The sequence below is a fragment of the Hyperolius riggenbachi genome, chromosome 3 (genome assembly GCF_040937935.1).
Source record: "Hyperolius riggenbachi isolate aHypRig1 chromosome 3, aHypRig1.pri, whole genome shotgun sequence".
Lineage (NCBI taxonomy): Eukaryota > Metazoa > Chordata > Amphibia > Anura > Hyperoliidae > Hyperolius > Hyperolius riggenbachi.
The window spans coordinates 109,491,984-109,515,285 of NC_090648.1; the positions used below are offsets into that span (position 1 = coordinate 109,491,984).

The window sequence follows — 23,302 nt, forward strand, 5'->3', positions numbered from 1 at the left end:
GTGGTGGGAAAGTCTGATGAGTCTAGCTGCTGCATTCATGACTGATTGAAGGGGTTCAATGCGTTTTAAAGGGAGGCCAGATAGTACGGCATTGCAGTAGTCAAAGCGGGAGATAAGGGCATGGATGAGAAGCTTGGTAGTGTCTGGGGTCAGAAAGGGGCGGATTTTGGAGACGTTTCGAAGATGGAAGTTGCAGGTTCTGGTAACATTTTGGATGTGTTGGCTGAAGGAGAGGGCAGAGTCTACTTCCAAGTTCAGCAACATGACTATAACAAGGTCAGCAACATGACCGGAAATTACCTTAGGCCGGTTTCACACTGGAAATCGGCTGTTTTGTTGCAACACCAAAGAAGGCCATTGGAGATTACTGCGGCAGTGTGCGGTAATCTCCATTCTGGCTGCAGGCCAATCAATAAGTGAGGCTCTCCAGCGCTCTCATCTTGTGGCCGAAATAAGAATTGCGCTGAAGTGTATTGAAAAAATACACTCCTGCACATGCGCACTGCAGCGCAAGCATGAAAAAAATTAAAATATCTGCATCGCTATTGACTTACATGACTTCCAGTCTCAGTGAATGTTGCCCAACAACATGCTGTTGCTTTACATAGTTACATAGTTATTTAGGTTGAAAAAAGACATAGTCCATCGAGTTCAACCAGAGAACAAAGTACAACACCAGCTTGTTCCCTCACATATCTCTGTTGATCCAGAGGAAGGGGAAAAACCCTTACACGTTAAATCGCGCACATCCGGCGGATGGCATCACACCACGCCAGGTATGCAATGCCCATAGACTTTCATTAGAGTAGCGTTACCCTGCAGCACAACAGTGCACAGTGTGAAAGGAGCTGTGATGTACCTCCACTAGATCGCATGACATCACTAACAGGGTGACGCTCTGCTATGTCACCAAAAATTGAATGTTGGAAGTATCTGAGTAGTAAGAGAGCAGCAGACTGTGCTCTGGATAGTGATGATCATAGATAATAGAAGGTAGGCAGTTCTCCACCTTTGTTCTGGTCACTGAGCAGTGAATATCCCAAATCCCATTACTGGACATTGTGACCCTCACGTAAAGCTGGGATATATTTATTAGTTTATAGTCGGTGTGACCTTCAGCTGTAATGTCTGATGGACAAGGATTTCATATTCTAACCTGTTATATTCATAAAGCAGTGGCATAGCTAAGTTTTACATTGCCACCTCCCAAGCACTCTATACATAAGAATTGATACGGCACATCAAAACCTGCCAAGGACAACCGCAGTGTCAGAGGTGCCAGGACAGGGGCGTAACTAGAAATCACTGGGCCCCCCTGAGAATATTTGGATGGGCCCCCCCCCCCCCCCATAGGTGCCAAATAATCGTAATGGGGCAGCGTTTCACTGTAAATTAATTGTAAAGTGGGCAGCATTTTACCAGACAATCCTAATGTGGGCCAGAAAATCGTAATGTGGGCATCAGTCACCAGAAAATCCTAATGTGGGCAGCAGTCACCAGAAAATCCTAATGTGGGCAGCAGTCACCAGAAAATCCTAATGTGGGCAGCATTCACCAGAAAATCCTTATGTGGGCAGCATTCACCAGAAAATCCTTATGTGGGCAGCAGTCACCAGAAAATCGCAATGTGGGCAGCAGTCACCAGAAAATCGCAATGTGGGCAGCAGTCACCAGAAAATCGCAATGTGGGCAGCAGTCACCAGAAAATCGCAATGTGGGCAGCAGTCACCAGAAAATCGCAATGTGGGCAGCAGTCACCAGAAAATCCTTATGTGGGCAGCAGTCACCAGAAAATCGCAATGTGGGCAGCATTCACCAGAAAATCCTAATGTGGGCAGCAGTCACCAGAAAATCCTAATGTGGGCAGCATACACCAGAAAATCGTAATGTGGGCAGCAGACACCAGAAAATCGCAATGTGGGTAGCAGACACCTGAAAATCGCAATGTGGGCAGCAGACACCTGAAAATCGTAATGTGGGCAGCAGACACCTGAAAATCGTAATGTGGGCAGCAGACACCAGAAAATCGTAATATGGGTAGCAGACACCTGAAAATCGTAATGTAGGCAGCAGACACCAGAAAATCGCAATGTGGGCAGCAGTGACCAGAAAATCGCAATGAAGGCAGCAGTGACCAGAAAATCGTAATGTGGGCAGCAGTGACCAGAAAATCGTAATGTGGGCAGCAGACACTTGAAAATCGCAATGTGGGCAGCGGACACCAGAAAATCGTAATGTGGGCAGCAGACACCAGAAAATCGCAATGTGGGCAGCAGACACCAGAAAATTATAATGTGGGCAGCAGACACCTGAAAATCGTAATGTGGGCAGCAGGCACCTGAAAATCGTAATGTGGGCAGCAGACACCAGAAAATCATAATATGGGCAGCAGACACCTGAAAATCGTAATGTAGGCAGCAGACACCAGAAAATCGCAATGAGGGCAGCAGTGACCAGAAAATCGTAATATGGGCAGCAGACACCTGAAAATCGTAATGTGGGCAGCAGACACCAGAAAATCGCAATGTGGGCAGCAGTGACCAGAAAATCGTAATGTGGGCAGCAGACACCAGAAAATCATAATGTGTGCAGCAGACACCTGAAAATCACAATGTAGGCAGCAGACACTAGAAAAAAAAAATGCACCTGTGAAAAAAAAACAATTCACTTACCTGACAGAAGTCTTCTCCTCTCCCGACATCTGGCTCGCAGCTCCCCGAGTCCTCCTGCAGCACATCTCCCGCGCTGACAGGCAGAGTGCAGGGCTACGGCAAGATGGCTGACGAAGCCCTGTACTAGAGACACAAATAGTCTACAGTGTAGGGCTTCTTCGGCGGCCATCTTGCCGTAGCCCTGCTCTGCCTGCCGGAGACTATGCAGGCTGCTGGAGCGGGGCTGCGGGGAATGAACTGGCTCCCACACACAGTGAGCGGGCCCCAGAGCAGCCCCGGGCCCCCCTGCGGCTGAGGGGGTCGCATCCCCGGTAGGTACGCCGGTGTGCCAGAAGGGGATTGGGAACAGCTTCTTAACCACTTCCCGACCGCCTAACGCACAGAGGCGGCCGGGAAGTGCACCCCGCAAGGACCGCCGTATAGACAAATGGCGGCGGTCCTTGTAGGGGCATGGGCGGAGCGATCGCGTCATCCGTGACGCGATCCTCCGCCGGCGCCTGTCACCGCTCGCCCGCCGCAACATCCCGCCGGCTATACGGAAGCGCCGGCGGGATGTTAACCCCGCGATCGCCGCATACAAAGTGTATAATACACTTTGTAATGTTTACAAAGTGTATTATACAGGCTGCCTCCTGCCCTGGTGGTCCCAGTGTCCGAGGGACCACCAGGGCAGGCTGCAGCCACCCTAGTCTGCACCCAAGCACACTGATTTCTCCCCCCCCTGCCCCAGATCGCCCACAGCACCCCTCAGACCCCCCCCCCTGCCCACCCCCCAGACCCCTGTTTGCACCCAATCACCCCCCTAATCACCCATCAATCACTCCCTGTCACTATCTGTCAACGCTATTTTTTTTTTATCTCCCCCCCTGCCCACTGCCCCCTCCTGATCACCCCCCCACCCCTCAGATTCTCCCCAGACCCCCCCCCCCTGTGTACTGTATGCATCTATCCCCCCTGATCACCTGTCAATCACCTGTCAATCACCCATCAATCACCCCCTGTCACTGCCACCCATCAATCAGCCCCTAACCTGCCCCTTGCGGGCAATCTGATCACCCACCCACACCAATAGATCGCCCGCAGATCCGACATCAGATCACCACCCAAGCGCGGTGTTTACATCTATTCTCTCCTCTAACCACCCACTAATTACCCATCAATCACCCCCTATCACCACCTGTCACTGTTACCCATCAGATCAGACCCTAATCTGCCCCTTGCGGGCACCCAATCACCCGCCCACACGCTCAGATTGCCCTCAGACCCCCCCTTATCAATTAGCCAGTGCATTAGTTACATCTGTTCTTCCCTGTAATAACCCACTGATCACCTGTCAATCACCCATCAATCACCCCCTGTCACTGCCACCCATCAATCACCCCCTGGCACTGCCACCCATCAATCACCCCCTGTCACTGCCACTCATCAATCAGCCCCTAACCTGCCCCTTGCCACTGCCTTGATCACCCACACCAATAGTTCGCCCGCAGATCCGACGTCAGATCACCTCCCAAGGGCAGTGTTTATATCTGTTCTCTACCCTAAACACCCACTAATTACCCATCAATCACCCCCTGTCACTGCTACCTATCAGATCCCTATCTGCCCCTAGGGCACTCAATCACCCGCCCACACCCTCAGAATGCCCTCAGGCCCCAGCCCTGATCACCTCGCCAGTGCATTGCTTGCATCTATTCCCCCCTCTAATCACACCTTGAGACACCCATCAATCACCTCCTGTCACCCCCTAGCACACCTACCCATCAGATCAGGCCCTAATTTGCCCCGTGTGGGCTCCTGATCACTCGGCCAAACCCTCAGATCCCCCTCAGACCCTCTTCCGATCACCTCCCCAGTGCATTGATTGCATCTATTTTCCCCTCTAACCACCCCCTGAGACACCCATCAATCACCTCCTGTCACCCCCCCTAGCACTCCTATCCATCAGATAAGGCCCAATACAACCTGTCATCTAAAAGGCCACCCTGCATATGACCGGTTCCACAAAATTCGCCCCCTCATAGACCACCTGTCATCAAAATTTGCAGATGCTTATACCCCTGAACAGTCATTTTGAGACATTTGGTTTCCAGACTACTCACGGTTTTGGGCCCGTAAAATGCCAGGGCGGTATAGGAACCCCAGAAACGGACCCCATTTTAGAAAAAAAGACATCCCAATGTATTCTGTTAGGTGTATGACGAGTTCATAGAAGATTTTATTTTTTGTCAAAAGTTAGCGGAAATTGATTTTTGTTTTTTTTTCACAAAGTGTCATTTTTCACTAACTTGTGACAAAAAATAAAATCTTCTATATACTCGCCATACACCTAACGGAATACCTTGGGGTGTCTTCTTTCTAAAATGGGGTCACTTGTGGGGTTCCTATACTGCCCTGGCATTTTAGGGGCCCTAAACCGTGAGGAGTAGTCTAGAAAACAAATGCCTCAAAATGACCTGTGATTAGGACGTTGGGCCCCTTAGCGCACCTAGGCTGCAAAAAAGTGTCACACATGTGGTATCGCCATACTCAGGAGAAGTAGTATAATGTGTTTTGGGGTGTATTTTTACACATACACATGCTGGGTGGGAGAAATCTCTCTGTAAATGGACAATTGTGTGTAAAGAAAATCAAACAATTGTCATTTACAGAGGTATTTCTCCCACCCAGCATGGGTATGTGTAAAAATAGACCCCAAAACACATTATACTACATCTCCCGAGTACGGCGATACCACATGATTGGCATTTTTTTGCAGCCTAACTGTGCTAAGGGGCCCAAAGTCCAATGAGTACCTTTAGGATTTCACAGGTCATTTTTGTTTCAAGACTACTCCTCACGGTTTAGGGCCCCTAAAATGCCAGGGCAGTATAGGAACCCCACAAATGACCCCATTCTAGAAAGAAGACACCCAAACGTATTCCGTTAGGAGTATGGTGAGTTCATAGAAGAATTTATTTTTTGTCACAAGTTAGCGGAAAATGACACTTTGTGAAAAAAAACAATTAAAATCAATTTCCGCTAACTTGTGACAAAAAATAAAATCTTCTATGAACTCGCCATACTACTAACGGAATACCTTGGGGTGTCTTATTTCTAAAATGGGGTCATTTGTGGGGTTCCTATACTGCCCTGGCATTTTAGGGGCCCTAAACCGTGAGGAGTAGTCTTGAAACAAAAATGACCTGTGAAATCCTAATGGTACTCATTGGACTTTGGGCCCCTTAGCGCAGTTAGGGTGCAAAAAAGTGCCACACATGTGGTATCGCCGTACTCGGGAGAAGTAGTACAATGTGTTTTGGGGTGTATTTTTACACATACCCATGCTGGGTGGGAGAAATACCACTGTAAATGGACAATTGTGTGTAAAAAAATCAAAAGATTGTCATTTACAGAGGTGTTTCTCCCACCCAGCATGGGTATGTGTAAAAATACACCCCAAAACACATTGTACTACTTCTCCCGAGTACGGCGATACCACGTGTGGCACTTTTTTGCACCCTAACTGCGCTAAAGGGCCCAAAGTCCAATGAGTACCTTTAGGATTTCACAGGTCATTTTGAGAAATTTTGTTTCAAGACTACTCCTCACGGTTTAGGGCCCCTAAAATACCAGGGCAGTATAGGAACCCCACAAATGACCCCATTTTAGAAAGAATACACCCCAAGGTATTCCGTTAGTAGTATGGCGAGTTCATAGAAGATTTTATTTTTTGTCACAAGTTAGCGGAAATTGATTTTAATTGTGTTTTTTCACAAAGTGTCATTTTCCGCTAACTTGTGACAAAAAATAAAATCTTCTATGAACTCACCATACTCCTAACGGAATACCTTGGGGTGTCTTCTTTCTAAAATGGGGTCATTTGTGGGGTTCCTATACTGCCCTGGCATTTTAGGGGCCCTAAACCGTGAGGAGTAGTCTTGAAACAAAATTTCTCAAAATGACCTGTGAAATCCTAAAGGTACGCATTGGACTTTGGGCACTTTAGCGCAGTTAGGGTGCAAAAAAGTGCCACACATGTGGTATCGCCGTACTCAGGAGAAGTAGTATAATGTGTTTTGGGGTGTATTTTTACACATACCCATGCTGAGTGGGAGAAAGATCTCTGTAAATGGACAATTGTGTGTAAAAAAAATTAACAAATTGTCATTTACAGAGATATTTCTCCCACCCAGCATGGGTATGTGTAAAAATACACCCCAAAACACATTATACTACTTCTCCTGAGTACGGCAATACCACATGTGTGGCACTTTTTTGCAGCCTAACTGCGCTAAGGGGTCCAAAGTCCAATGAGCACCTTTAGGCTTTACAGGGGTGCTTACAATTTAGCACCCCCCAAAATGTCAGGACAGTAAACACACCCCACAAATGACCCCATTTTGGAAAGTAGACCCTTCAAGGTATTCAGAGAGGGGCATGGTGAGTCCGTGGCAGATTTCATTTTTTTTTGTCGCAAGTTAGAAGAAATGGAAACTTTTTTTTTTTTTTTTGTCACAAAGTGTCATTTTCTGCTTACTTGTGACAAAAAATAATATCTTCTATGAACTCACTATGCCTCTCAGTGAATACTTTGGGATGTCTTCTTTCCAAAATGGGGTCATTTGGGGGGTATTTATACTATCCTGGAATTCTAGCCCCTCATGAAACATGACAGGGGGTCAGAAAAGTCATAGATGCTTGAAAATGGGAAAATTCACTTTTTGCACCATAGTTTGTAAACGCTATAACTTTTACCCAAACCAATAAATATACACTGAATGGGGTTTTTTTTATCAAAAACATGTTTGTCCACATTTTTCGCGCTGCATGTATACAGAAATTTTACTTTATTTGAAAAAGGTAAGCACAGAAAGTTAAAAAAATCATTTTTTTGCCAAAATTCATGTCTTTTTTGATGAATATAATAAAAAGTAAAAATCGCAGGAGCAATCAAATAGCACCAAAAGAAAGCTTTATTAGTGACAAGAAAAGGAGCCAAAATTCATTTAGGTGGTAGGTTGTATGAGCGAGCAATAAACCGTGAAAGCTGCAGTGGTCTGAATGGAAAAAAAGTGGCCGGTCCTTAAGGGGTAGAAAGCCCTAGGTCCTCAAGTGGTTAAAGAAAACCTGAACTGAAAATTAAAAGTCAAAATAAGCATACACAAGTCATACTTACCTTCCATGTAGTCTACTCCTCAGTGTCTTTCTCCTGTCCCGCGTCCTGTTTGTTCACTGTGATCAATGGAATTTTCCGTCCTCCATTTTGAAAATGGCCATTACCCATAACAGCTTTCTGGTCAGCACACTGTTAAACTGTAACATCGCCCACTTGAGCCATAGGGAAACATGGACTTTACCTGGTACATCAGTTTTCCTCTCAGCTATAACTGACAGCAACTGATATCTTACTGACCGCAACTGATATATTTCAGATCTGACAAAATATTGTCAGAGCTGGAAGGGATTATTGTCAGAAGAAAATGATGAGCTTCTGAGAGGAACTGATGGCAAGGTAACTATGTAATGTTCATTTGAAGTTACCTCATGCGTTTATTTTAAATATTTTTACTCAGTACAGGTTCTCTTTAATGATTACTACTATTCAAAGCATCTATAGAAGTGATTACCACACAGGACCAATAGACAGCTAATACTGTGGTTGAGGAAGGGCCCCTCTGGCCCAAGGGCCCCGGTGCGGTTGCAACCTCTGCACCCCCTATTGCTACATTACTGGAAAGAAGCACTGCAGCATTTGAAGGTCACATCTGGATGCATTGAGACTGTCACAATGTCACATTTAGACTCAATAGACAACATTCTTGCGGCCATTGCCCAAGCCAAGAAAGTGACAGCCTACAGTATATACATTGTAAATGCGACTATGGAAGGAATATGTGACTGATCACGACACTTCTGGCTATTCTTAGGATTGCCTTTGTCTTTGTAGATGTTCGTTGGAAATGTGGACAAGGATACGCCGGTGCAGACGGAATTTCCAGATCCCGTGGCTGCAAGATTTATCCGCATCTACCCGCAGACATGGAACGGCAGTCTGTGCATGCGCATCGAGATCCTGGGGTGTCCCATTTCTAGTAAGAAACAGCATACACAACATAATGCATTCCTTACATAGAATGCTGCATCCTTCACATCATTCCGTTCCACCAAAGGGGTTTATAATCCTGCATCCATTATCCAAAAGGCTGTTTGTACTTTCAAAAGGATAAAAAGAAACCCTTTAACCCCCCTCAAAAAGTCCAAAATGTGGTAGAAAATACAAAAAATCTTTATTACAGTCTCACAGTGTATAATTACAAGGCACAAGATAAAATCACTTAAAATATTAACCCATAAAAGTCCTCCATAATAATTAGTACCAAATGCAGTAATATGTAGTCAAGATAGCCACTGAATTGTATCAAGATGGAGTCACATATGGGATCAAAAAAGGTTAATGTGCGACTACTGAACCCGGGGTTCAGTAATAACAATGACTGCGTGACTGCGTATTACTGAACCCGGGTTCAATAGTTGCACATGGACCTTTTTTGATCCCATATGTGACTCCATCTTGATACAATGCAGTGGCTATCTTGACTACATATTACTACATTTAGTACTAATGGTTATGGATTACTTTTATGGGTTAATATTTTAAGTGATTTTATCTTGTGCCTTGTAATTATACACTGTGAGACTGTAATAAAGTGTTTTTGTATTTTCTACCACATTTTGGACTTTTTAAGCGGTGCTGTTCTTTTTATCCTTTTGAAAGTATAATCTTTTCTTTGATCCTAGCAACATCTCTGCAGGTTGTGTGGTACAAACTCTGTTTGCCAAAAGGCTGTTTGGCTAGCAGGCATTTATCCTGTCAGTGTTCTTTTGGATGCTGGAGTACAGTGGCTTAGCTAGAGATTATGAAGCCCCATAGCAAACGTTTCATAGGGCCCTCAGATGTACCATAGGCACTCTTTAGCTATGCCACCTGCCCCTCTCTTATGGAAAGGAGTTAATCAGCAATTTACATTCTTGTGCAATCTACACTGCACATAGTCCATGGGCACTGATAGTCAGAGGGTGGAGGAACACAAGAAATGTAATAATGAATACATCAAGTACCACCTGGTCCCCCTGTGCTCCAGGGCACCATAGCAGCTGCTATGACTGCTATGGCTATTGTTATGCCCCTGATGGAGTACCTGGCAAACATCCAGTCAAACTGCATGCAAGTAGTGATCCTGGTGGGAACTAGATCCAGAACTTCAGCAAGAAGTAAAGGCCCGGTTTTGATTGAAAAAAAAGGTTACTACCTAGCTGGCAAAGTACTGTATATTCAGTGTCTTGCCTAAACTGTATCCACGGTATTGACGTAGTCCTGAATTTAGGAAACCTCTTTGTAGTGTTCAGCTTCTTTAATACTGATACAGAGAAGCGGGAAGTGGGTGGAGTTACCTGAAGCCACTGCTCATGTAATTCTCCCAGCATGCTTCTTGTCAGGGCCGTTTCTAGCCTTTTTGTCACTCCAGGCAAGAAGTCCTATGTCACCCCACCCACCCTCTTAAACCCCCCCCCCCTCCCCACACACACACACGAGAATATGAACCATGTGATGTATAAGGTGGATGCTTAATACAGGTAGTCCTCGGGATACAAAGAATTCCCAGATCCTGTTGCATTTCGTTGCACACCCCCTTCCTGCACTACCACAGCTTAGTGTGTAAATGCAGAGTGTAGCGCACCAGAAGCTGTGCTCTCACCTCTCCACCAGAGTCCAGTGCTGTGTTTCCCCCTGTCCGCTCACCACTCACCCCAGTGCCCAGAATCTCCTACCGCATGTAGCGTGATTACATGCTACATGAGGAGAGTGACGGGCCAGAAAGCAGGAGACAGACAGGATGGTCTCACAGGCACAGCACTGGACTCTGATGGGGAGGTGAATACACAGCCTGAAAAGCTTTTGCTTAAAGAGGAGCTGTCAGCCATACTATCTCAGAAAAACAACACACATATATATAAGTAGATAAATACTTGCTCTACTTACATAACATATGTATTTGCTCTGTCCACGTTTTGATTTTAGTGATTTTTCTACATTATGAGAAAATCCTTCTTAGCGTTTCCCATTTTAACTGTAGCTATTTTGAAGCCAATCCTGATGTCATTTCCTCCCTTACTCTCCTCTGCCTGATTGTGTTTGCATTGCCCACCATCCACTACAGAAAGTGCATTGTCTCAGCATGAGAAATATTAGCCTATCAGAGAGGAACAGAGGTGTGGGAGGGGAAAACAGGAGGGAAAGAGGCTTCAGCCAATCAGGCTGCATTAGTTATGTCTGAGGGGAAAGTAGAGGAGCAAAAAATGACAATACAGCATGCCCTGTAACCTTCTTTTGTGCATACCAAATTTTGTGTGTACCAAATAAGAATCAGGTAAATTGGGGCATGGTCATTTATCAACAAAAAAACTAATCGTGATGGTTAGCATTTCTATTACTTGTTTACCAGATAAAAGTAAATAATTGATTTTTTATTTTATGCTCGACAGTTACTCTTTAAGAACAGCCCTACTTCTTGTTATGCACTATTACAAAAGTCACTTGATTAGGATCCCAGCCTGAGGTGTTTTTTTTTTAATCTCCCCCATAAAACATAAAGAAAATGGCAAAAAAGCTAATTAACTAGTGATTCTGTCTGTTGATGTTGTTACTTTTTTTAATTTATAAAGCTCAATGGCGCTGTACAGAACAGAATACAGACAACAGTAGGGACTATAAATGCATGTATGCAAAACACATGCATAGTTTCTGCACGGTTTGATAACAACCAGCAATACATGTACATGTTCATGTGATGGAGTCAGAACTGCGCTGGGGGAGCTGGGGAGGTCTCTGTTCTTATGAGTTTACAATCTAGAGGGTAGTGGAACAGAGTCTAGGTAAGGGGATGAAAGGAAACAGCAAACGAGGCCCTGGGTACAGGCCTGATTTAACATTACTGTGTGATGGTTACAGGCCAGGATTTACCTCACAGGAGCCTATAGGCACAGATGTCCTGGCTCCCTAGACTTCGCCCTCCATGAACCTACAAACCCCTGCCGAACAACAAGTGGCCCACCTGTCACTTCTCTCTTACTTCCCCTGTCCATCATAAGTAGCTACAGGTGTCCCATAGCATTAGGTAGCCAGAAGTGCCCTCAATATTAAGTAGCTAGAGGTGTCCCTGACTGAAGGGAGATCTTGTCAGTGGAATGCTGAGAGCTGGGTGAGTAAATTCTCATTTACACTCTCATCAGGACTCTATATAGGGAAAGAGGGAGGAAGGCACTCAGGGAGGGAAGTGAGTGCCTTTCCATCATCAGGCGCCTGTAGGCGCGTGCCTACAGTGCCTTATGGTAAATCCAGCCTTGGATGGTTAATAAAAAAATCACTGCTTTTACTCTGCTGCTTCTGCTGTACACAAGTAACCATACAGCTAGAAACATTTCAGAAATGTTCCTATGTACAGGAATGTTAGTTTGTAGCTTTACATGATGAGCTATAACTTCTATGTAAACTGTGATTTTCTTCTAGATGTGGTCAGCTACTACAGCCAGAATGAGGTGATAACATCTACAGATAATCTGGATTTTCGGCATCACAACTACAAGGACATGAGACAGGTGAGCTTCTCTCCCGCTTATCCACACAGTATCCTTGACAAATACACCTTTCTGAACCACCAACCATGTTCATCCCTCTGCAGCTCATGAAGGTCGTGAATGAGGAATGTCCAACCATCACCAGAATATACAACATTGGAAAGACAGCTAAAGGTCTTAAAATCTATGCCATGGAAATCTCTGGCAACCCAGGAGAGCATGAAGTAGGTGAGAATGTTACTCAAAAATGGTAATATAGGGCCTGGCGGATCTCCTGCCTTCCTTTTAGATCCTATGCCCCAATCTGCACCGCAGCCTTCACCCTATGTGGTGTGTCTGCACCCAACCTCTAGGGACTTTATGCCTTGGATTTTAGGCAGAAGTACCACCTGAACCCCACTAGGCTAGCCGCTAGGCACAGGCAAGCAGGGTAGTCAGACAGTTCACATGGCAAACAGGAAATGTTAGAGGTAATCGCAGCACTACACCATCCAACAAGAGTAGTCCAACAGTCCAGAATCGTACACGGGAGGTCTGAGGTACACAGTATCCAAAGCCCTATTCACGAACAGGTCAAGTTACACAACCAAGGTCCGGCCAGGGAGCAATCAATCACAGGGTCAAAGGGCATGTAGGTTCATTACACAGGAGCAGCCAATAATCGCACTTAGGGGAGTAGCAGACAAATGACTAAACACTATCAGGGGCAGGGATACAGTGGGATCTCGACAGGGAAGAGCTTTATTGGGGCAATGACTAATCAAGTCCAAGCAGGTTATTGACTGCACTAGTAACATAGTGGTCAACTGGCTACTCATCAAAACTTAATTGGTAATGTTCCTCTGGCTGATAGTGGCACCAAAGGGAATAAGATGGACCATGCATGTGTGTGACTGGAAGCAGGAACACTCAAACATGTCTGCTTGGGGTTAACTGCTTCCAGACCTTGCTAATTGAAATTCACACCCTGTTTGGGTGCTGCTATTCCTGCCAGGGCATAGATTTTAATCAGCCACACCATGCGGTTCTGTCGCTCTTGCTGTTCGCTCCACTGGTTTTTTGCTGCACCCACTCGCTCTGCTGTCAGTGACAGCAGAGCTTCCATATCTCTTCATTGGCTCCTGACCCCGTGATAACTGTGTGCAATCACAGTAAACAGTGCAAAATACTGAAAGGATGACTCTGGTCATTAAAGGGAACCCTAAGTGGGGATTTAAACTAAAAAAACAACAATGCTACCTGATCGGGGGGGGGGGGGGGGGCTGGGCAGATCAGGTAGCCGCAATCCCTGCTGTCTCCTGTGGCCTGCAGTCCTCTAGTTTCTTTTTTCGTGACCCCTGGCGTTAGGACGCTGGAAGAGCTGCAGTGTGCAGGGAGGCGGGGGAGGAGCAGGGGGAGCGACTGTGGGGAGGCAGAGCTGTCCGATGGCAGCTGGAGAAGGCTGCATGACACCAACTTTGGGGAGGGGGGGGGGGAGAGTGGGGGCACAGAGGCATGTCATGCAGCAGGGAACATGCCTCTGCATCCCATTTGCCCCCCCCTCCGCTTCGGGTAAGCTTCAAATGACCACCAGAACCGCCCAGGCCAGAAGCAGTTAATGTGCGCATGCCCACCTCTAGGGAGATGAGGAGAGGAGGAAGCTGGCTGCCCAGGCCTGCTCTTTGAAAAGCCAGAAGTAATGCTGGATGTTGTCTAGGTAAGTTCTTAACAGGTGATATGGGCTAAGTCAAGACTTATGCCTAGTACACACATTAGATTGAATCTCCTGTATATGCAGATGTCCCCTGAAGTTGATTAATGAATCAGCAAGTGGGATCTTTAAGTGACAGTCAGTCAGTGGCTAAATCCATTATTCCCCTCCTCAACCCTTCCCGCCAAAAGCTTATTCGCTGTGCACTGCACATTGCCCCTCCTCCCCTCACCATAGCAACAGACGCATAGCTCTGCAATGTGCTATATCACAGAGGCGAATGTAGCCTTGTAACAGTTACGTGGCAAGGGGATGCTGTCTGACCTTGTTGTATCTCTGTGTCCATACAGGAGAGCCAGAGTTCAGGTACACGGCTGGACTTCACGGGAATGAGGCTCTGGGACGGGAATTACTACTTCTCCTGATGCAGTTTATGTGCAAAGAATATCGAGATGGCAATCCGCGGATAATATCTCTTGTCCAAGACACCAGGATTCACCTCGTACCTTCCCTCAACCCTGATGGCTATGAGATTGCCAGTCCCATGGTAAGTGTATGTCAAGGGCCGGGACTACTGAAGTCTCGAAATGGCCTAAAAGCGAGGCTTTGCATGAATTCTGTACACAAAAAATGTGCATTTTTGAAGGAAATCTGGCATCATACTACCAATTACTGAATCTGAGAGAGCATAAGCACTTTGAGCCCTATGGGAGAAAAGCGCTATAGAAATGTTACTGTTATTGTTGAATAGAGATAATCCATGTATGCTACATACATTTTGCAGGATGACTATCCATGGATTTGTAAGCTTCTGAATGGCTGGTCGTGACTAGGGAGGGTCAATGAGATGCCAAGAATTCAGAGTTGATGCACATTTCATGCAGCTGCTACATTTGATTACAATTTTTCCAGTTTAGCATCAATAATAATGTCAGTATGCAGCCAACCAAGGTTTTCCAAAGCAGATGTTAAACTCAAGGTGTATTATATTTCCAGTTTTGAATTTGCACTAGTGTGTTGCATTAATTTCCAGAACAGACAGTGCAGTTATATTCCTCCTCCTATAGGAGTAAATAGCTTCACAGAACAAGAACTGTTGTCGCTTGTTTTCCACGCCTGCACAAACTGAGTGATTCTTGGCTGCTTTGACACCCTGACTCTTTACAGTTCCGGTCAGTGTAGACCTGCTCAGCATTTAAAGTTGAATATGCAAGGCATTTATAAAATGATCAATAAAGATACAGATCAGAGAATTTTAGAATGACACATCCAAACTTGACCTGTTTCCTTCTCTATATTCAGGGTTCAGAATTGGGTAACTGGGCACTGGGCCACTGGACAGAGGAAGGGTATGATATCTTCACCAACTTCCCAGACCTGAACACGGCATTCTGGTCAGCTGAAGACAAGAAGTGGGTCCCTCATCGTGTTCCCAACAATAACTTGCCTATTCCAGAACATGCCTTGGCAGATGATGCCACAGTATGTATTTGTTATTGATTTTGTGGGCCATAAGGGGTTATTAAAGGGAACCAGAGAGGATTCAATATACATACCTGGGGCTTCCTCCAGCCCCATACGCACGGATCGCTCCCACGCCGCCGTCCTCCGCTGCCTGGATCCGCCGCCACCGGGTCCCGTCATTGCCGCGAGTCGGCAAGTCGGCCGGCGGACGCGGCCAATTCTCCGCATTGCAGGGTGCTCTCTCTCCATACAGATACGCATGTGGCTGCTTACTGCGCTGCCGCATGCGTACATGTATGGAGGGAGCCCCTGTGATGCGGACAATTGGCCGCGTCCGCCGGAAGTGACGGGCCCGGTACCGGCGGATCCAGGAAGCTGAGGACGGCGGCGTGGGAGCGATTCAGGCTTATGGAGCTGGAAGAAGCCCCAGGTATGTATAAAATCATTTTCTTTTTTCAACCCCCCGTTCCTCTCTGGTTCCCTTTAAGGTGCTTATTGCAGACATCAATCCAAAAAATGTTGATAAAGTGATACTTTTAATGACTAACTGTACATGGTTTATTGCAGGCTTTCAAAACATTTAAGTTTTTTTCTTCAGGCATCATACAGAACTGAGTCAGAACCTAGAACTGCATTTCTGCTCATTGATAAAACCGGACCCTACTTCACTAAGGTGCTTATTGTGAAACTGATATTTTCTAGGTGGCGTTAGAGACTAGAGCCATTATTGCCTGGATGGAAAAAAATCCTTTTGTCCTGGGAGCCAATTTACAAGGTGGAGAGAAGCTGGTCTCCTACCCTTATGACAAGGCACGGGCAGTAAAAGATGAAGAACAGCTCTATTATCGCCCTAACCGTGTTTACAATGAGTATGAGGAGGAGGAGGAAGAGGAGGTTGTTGAAGCACCTGGAGAAGATGATGAAGGCGTTTCCAAGACGTCTGATCATGCTATTTTTCGGTGGCTTGCGATCGCTTATGCCTCTGCCCATCTGAACATGGGGGATATAGCCCGCGGCAGCTGTCATGCAGATGACTACACCAAGGGTATGGGCATTGTCAACGGAGCAAAATGGAGACCTGTAACCGGCAGTAAGTAGCAGAAAGTCTTTAAATGTGTGCTTTAGTCCTTTCCCTTAAAGCGGACCTGAACTCAAAACTTCCTCTCTGCTCTAAAAGATAAGCAACAGCATAATAACCTTTAAAGAAAAAACAATTCTTTGTTACAGCTGACACACATCCTGCAATAAATCTGAAATGGCTACTTCCTACTTTCATGGAAGCAGACATATTGTTAACATTCTGAGTTTACAAATTAGCTGCACTGCTGTGGCAGCCAGCTGACTCAGCTGAGATCAAATTACAACTTGTGATTAGTCACTGATGAGGGGGAAAAAGATAGGCTAAACTCTCTAAATACACACAGAGTGCATTTCTCCATGTTTTTCTTCTGTCCTGTGCAAGAGTTCAGGTCCACTTTAACCACTTCACCTTCTCAAGGAGGTTTCCCCTTAAAAAAACAGAAATTTTTTACCTGTAAGTGCTCCTTCCATTCATTTGCCAATAACTTTATTACTACTTATAATAATAATGCAGCCACTGGGACGCGCTCAAGAGGCCACCGACCCTGCAGTGTTAGGGAGTCTTGCCTTGAACTCCTTACTGGATAGGTACAGACCATAGCCAGGATTCGAACCCTGGTCTCCCATGTCAAAGGCGGTGCCCTTAACCAGTTCATTATCCAGCCTTATCACAAAGAAACCATCTACATCTTGTTTTTTTCACCGCCAATTAGCCGTTCTTTGGGGGGTACTTTTTGCTACAAATTATTTTATTCTAAAAGAGTTTAAACAGGAAATGCATTATTTCTCAGTTTTCGGCTATTATAGTTTTAAAATAATACATACTACCTTGATTAAAACCTACACATTTTCTTTGTCCCGGTTATTGCAACGTTTAAAATTTTTCCCTAGTATGGCGCCAATATTTTATTTGGAAATAAAGGTGCATTTTTTTCAGTTTTGCTTCTATCCCTAATTACAAGCCCATAATTTATAAAGTACCGTAATAGTAATATACCCTCTTGACACACATACAGTGATTTGCAAAAGTATTCGGCCCCCTTAAAGTTTTCCTCATTTTGTCCTATTATTGCCACAAACATGAATCAATTTTATTGGAATTCCACGTGAAAGACCAATACAAAGTGGTCTACATGTGATAAGTGGATCGAAAATCATACATCCTTCCAAACATTTAAAAAAACCAACTGCATAACACACCTGAAACAAGCATGCAGCTAACCTTGACAGATTATTGTTGGACACATCTGATCTTCATGATTGTTCTAGGTGTATTGCTAAAACTATAAGAGGCAGTGGATCAGCAGGACTGCCAGGCTAATGGTATTGTTTATTAAAAGGAAATATAACCTCCATAACCCCCTTCACTTCAGGTTCCCTTGTAAAGTGGACATGAACTCTTGCACAGGACAGAAGGCAAACAGAAAAATGTGTCCTGTATGTATTTAGAGAGTTTAGCCTGTCTAATTACCCCTCATCTGTGACTAATCACCATTGTAATTTGATCTGTTTGCGCTGTTTCAGCTCAGGAATCTCCTCTGCCAGACAGAGCAGCTATTTTGTAAAGACAGGATGTCTTTGCTCTGTCTGCTTCCATGAAAGCAGGAAGTAGACACACTGAAGATGTATTGCAGGACTGTATCAGCCGTAACAGAAATGTTAGGTTATTATGCTGTTTCTTATGTCTTAGAGCAGAGAGGAAGTTCTGAGTTCAGTTCGGGATAGTGCTACTGTGAGTGGGGGACACTGATATTGTGGCAAAGTACCGCTAGCAGTTTTCCTTTATTGTATTTACATCAATCAACTATGAATGAATACTGAAAATATAAGGTTTATCTAGCCAGAAATGTAAATACATTTGCAGATTTATATTAGAAATCCTCTGCTGGAAGAATGCAGAGTTGAAGCAGAACTGTTCCCATCCACCTACATGGAGTGATGGGATCCATATACGCAGTGATGATGTGTGGCTGCATGGATATCTTTCACAGAGTCCCAGAACCCAGGGCTATCTCATGTAAAGATTTGCTGGGAAGGCTGTGCTTGGCAGCAAGAAAAGTGTTCCCACAGCTCTACTGCAAGATAATGGATATACCAGGGAGTCAACCAGTCCACACCTGGATCCCTCTTAGGTGTGTAACATTCACAGCAACAAAGACAAAACGACTGGGTCTCCACCTGGATTTTTGCAAAAATGCTGGTTTAGTGTACCGTAGTAATAGAAAGAACACCCGACGTTTCGGCCTGCGGCCTTTATCAAGTGTTACACTTGATAAAGGTCGCAGGCTGAAACGTTGTGTGTTTTTTCTATTACTACGGTACAATAAACCAGCATTTTTGTACAAATCCAGGTGGAGACCCAGTCGTTTTGTCTTTAAGGCCGTGCTTGGCATCACCGCAGAGCCTTGCTTTTGCGCCAGCTCTGTGAAGCTGCCTGACCAAATGAGGCTTGGGAACCAGTGAGGGGGGTCAGCTGTAACGGTACATTTTCACATCACTCTAGATTTTGCTGCTCCTTGCAAGAAAGCTTAAAGGACAGATGCGAAGAGAAAAAAAACAAAAACTGCTTACCCAGGGCTTCCTCCAGCCCCTGGCAGCAGATATGTCACTCGCCACAGCTCTGCTTCCAGCCGGAGGCCCAGGGTCTCCTGCGATGCAGATTCTGATTGGCATCTACTGTGCCTGCGTGCAGCCGTGACACTCGAGCTCACGTAATCTGGTGACACTCAAGCTCACGTGATCTGGAGTGTTCTGCGCAGTCGCTGAACTACTGCGCCTGCGCAGAACACTCCAAATCATGTGAGCGCGAATGCCTTCCTTGAAGAATGGGCCCTGGTAATTCTGCCTAAGCTCTCGCCACCCCCATCTGCATTGCTGTGGCACGCCCCCGACTTGGCAGCCGCTGCCTAATTGGTGGCTGCTTGGCTGGGGATGGGCTGAATCAGCGCACGTGGCGATTTCTCAAGAGTTTTGTCAGTCTTCAGAGACATGGCCATGACTGCACTGCCAAGGGGGCGGAGCATCACCTGTGACCTGAAGACATCAGGACACCACCCATATAGGATTCTGCTTTTTAACAATGGTGTACAGTCAGGGCCGGGCCGCCTGTGAGGTAGGCTCCTCAGGCGGCAAAGTTGGGGGGCGGCACCCGCCGGGGGAGGGGCTGCTGAGCTGGAGGGGGTAGCAGGCAGGAGAGGGGGCAGAGGGCACAGTGGCGGGGAGCGGGGTTGGACCCTCCTCCCTCACCTGGGTCCCCCGATCTGCACTCCCCCTCTAGCTATTAAGCGCAGCAGCGTAGTATAATCAGGTAGCTGGCGAGGATGACTCACCTCTTCCGCGTTCGACGTGTTCCTGCAATGCTGCCCACTGTACTGTAAGTGGACTGCATTGCAGGAAGTGACGAAAGTGGAACGCACGCTGGAACGCGGAAGAGGTGAGTCATCCCTGTCCGCTGCCTGATCATACTACGCTGCTGCGCTTAAAAGCTGGAGGTGGAGCGCAGATCGGGGGACCCAGGTGAGGGGGAGGGGGGGTGTTCCGACCCACCTCGCCACCACTGTGCCCAATACCCCCGCCCCCCCCTTCAGGCTACCTATTCTGGGGGGTTATTATACTGGGGGGCGCGGCATCTCCAAGTTTGCCTCAGGCGGCAAAAAGTCTAGAACCGGCCCTGTAACCATTTGCAGCACAGAGCAGTTCGGTATAATGCAAAAAAACAAACAAAAAAAACATAGCCAGCCGGATAAATGTATAAGAATCAGGTCTGTACAAAGCTGTATCTGATATATGCATGAGTTGTCTGTAAGGCCATTTAGGATTGTTTGATTTTACAGTAATATAACTTGTTTCTAAGTTCTGTAGGAATGCTGGGGCCACCATGCTGGCAGATTAGACATTCATTGCGCTTTTCTTACATACTCTGCTGCAGTTTTCACTTGTCTGCTCAGTTTATTTATACGTGGCACAAAGTGCTTATTCTGGTAACAGCTGTTACATATTACGCACAGCATGCAGCAACTTCCATGCAAAAGCTGTTTACACAACCTAAAGCTTTGTTCATCCAACCTTTTACATACGAGATTGCCTACACAACCTAAAGCTTTGTTCATCCAACCTGTTGCCCACGAGATTGCTTATGCCGGGCATACACGGCTGCGATTATGCGCCGGATCTAGCCGCTGGCTCGATGACGGCGCATCCCAGCACATTTCTTCTATTGTTCTCCCCGCCGGTATTGAGCACACTATTGATCCGGCGGGGTATCGGATACATGTCGGATATTATCAATTAAGCCATCAGGCTCGATTGATAATCCTCCCAGCAGCCGTGTATGCCCAGCATTACACAGCCTAAAACTTTATACATCCAGCCTGTTGCACACGAGATTCATCATTCTCCCTTCCAACAGGTATGAATGATTTCAGCTACCTGCACACTAACTGCCTGGAGCTCTCCATCTACCTGGGCTGTGATAAGTTTCCACATGAGAATGAGCTGGCGGAAGAGTGGGAAAACAACAAGGAGTCTCTGCTGAGCTTCATGGAGCAGGTCAGTAGCCCTTTGCCAGTAACCCTGCCAGGAGTCATTGAGATCTGTCAGTCTGTGCAGAATTGTAAGCCTATAGCGCCATAGTTAAAGGAATACTGTAGGGGAAAAAAAAAAAGAGTTGAACTTATCTGGGGCTTCGAATGGACGGCCGCAGACATCCTGTGCCCTTGCAGCCACTCACCGATGCTCCGGTCCCGCCTCCCGTTCACTTCTGGAATTTCTGACTTTAATCGGACAACCACTGCGCCTGCGCAGCCGTTTCCTCGCTCCTGCTGACATCTCCAGGAGTGTATTGTGCAGGCCCAGGACGGTCTGCGCAGTATGCTCCTGGTGACATCAGCGGGAGCAAGGACACGGCCGCGCTGGCTCAGTGGTTTTCGGACTTGAATGTTAGAAATTCCAGAAGTGAACTAGAGGCGGGGACCGGAGCATCGGTGAGTGGCTGCGCGGGCACAGGACGTCTCCGGGGGACCATTAGAAGCCACGGTTGAGTTCAACTTTTTTCCCCCCCTACAGTAGACCTTTAAGCTATCTGCGCATAGTATCTGGACACAGGCAATTTATTCATCTTGACATGGGGCACCAAACACAGCCGCACTGAATCAACCTCCGTGGCAAGGTTATACAGCAATTGTGTAATCTCTATCTTCATTCCAGAGCTGGACCTCTTTGAAAGGTGAGTATTTTTTTCCTTGTTGACTTTTAGAGTTCTCAGGAAGTTAAAGGGGAACTTCAGCCTAAACAAACATACTGTCATCAAGTTAAAGCCCCCTCCACCGCAGGATTCCCCCTCTCCTCCCTCCCTGTCCCGGAGATCGGAGGCTGCACAGGAACGGATCTGTCCTGTGCAGCCTCTAACAGGCTCCTGCCTGTCATGTGACAGCGATCCCCGGCCACTGATTGGCCAGGGATCGCTGATCTAGTACAACGCTGCTACTGTTAGCAGCGTTGTACAAATGTAAACAAAGCAGATTATTTCCGCTTGTGTTTACATTTAGCCTGCGAGTCGCGATCGGCGGCCCGCAGGCTATTCACGGAGCCCCTCGCCGTGAATTGACAGGAAGCAGCCGCTCGCGCGAGTGGCTGTTTCCTGATTAATTAGCCTGCAGCCGGTGGTCCTGCAGCTACCACTTTGCCGACGCGCGTTATGAGTGCGCGGTCGGCAAGTGGTTAAAAGAACAGGCAAATGTTTGTAATTCATGGGGGCTGCCATCTTTTTGGTTGAAAGGAGGTGACAAGGAGCAGGAGACACAGTTCCAACTGCCCTGTGTCCTGATTACCCCTCCCAACTGCACACGTTAGGCTTCAAATGTCAAATTCAAAATGTTAAAAAAAAATAAAATCATGCTTTGCACAGCATCAGGGGAAAAAAGCCCGGGCAGTTTTCTTCTGTGCAGCTAAAAATGAGGCTTGTATAAGAGAAACAAAGTTCTGATGCTGTGAAAACTTACAGAAACACCAGGCCTTTTAAGTGCTGCTGAGTCGATTTTTAATCTGGAGGTTCACTGTAAGGTTAGGTGCTGGAGAATAGTTTCTAGGTCAATGCTATGTCAAGTGTGAGGGTTCTTTAAGGTTGTGTTGCGTTCTTTGTAACAGCGGGAACGCAATGGAATGGAAAAGTGGCAGCGCACATTATGCTCACAGCGCGTCACATACAGTGAAACATAGTCAATGAAAAGTACGCTTTACTGTACTGTTAACCAGCATTATGGGGTAAACAAACTGGCAATGCGTGACCATTATAAAGTACCGCACAGCTCCACTGTGAACCTAGCCTTATACTAGAAGAGATTTGCTGGGATTTGCAATCGTTTTCCTGAGCGCATGCAAATTGCAGAACATCTTCAGGCTTGGGTCACACTTGAGTGAATCGCACTTGGTTTCCTGCAAGCAGAATTGCACCAGATGTGACAGCTATGTTTATCAATTGGCTGGTTCACATTAAGGGCCCTGTCACTCTTAAGCCTGGTACACACTTTCAATTTTGATTGACCGATCACTTATCACTTCCATGTAGTATAAGGGTCAGCAGATATTGTATACTATGAGCAGATTGTATAGGTAAACTCTCATACTACATTCAGTTGATAAAATTGGTCAGTGATTGCCCAGTCATAATTGAAAGTGTATACCAGGCTTTAGTTTGTTGCAGCGCACAGACTATATTATCACAAAGCGATGCAATTATATTCTTATGGGCAGAGCAGGGACAAGGTCCTCCAGCACCCAA

General features: G+C 46.2%; 2 protein-coding genes across 2 annotated transcripts in view; one reads left to right on the forward strand and one right to left on the reverse strand.

Annotated features, from left to right (window-relative positions):
• Positions 1-23,302, forward strand: part of AEBP1 (AE binding protein 1) — a 95,684-nt gene that overhangs the window by 68,047 nt on the left and 4,335 nt on the right. Inside the window, 7 exon segments of the mRNA XM_068274758.1 lie at positions 8,602-8,746; positions 12,223-12,311; positions 12,395-12,518; positions 14,331-14,527; positions 15,283-15,462; positions 16,147-16,534; positions 20,933-21,072. Of these exon segments, the coding sequence (XP_068130859.1) occupies positions 8,602-8,746; positions 12,223-12,311; positions 12,395-12,518; positions 14,331-14,527; positions 15,283-15,462; positions 16,147-16,534; positions 20,933-21,072 (1,263 nt within the window).
• Positions 1-23,302, reverse strand: part of POLD2 (DNA polymerase delta 2, accessory subunit) — a 115,905-nt gene that overhangs the window by 23,960 nt on the left and 68,643 nt on the right. The window lies entirely within an intron of this gene.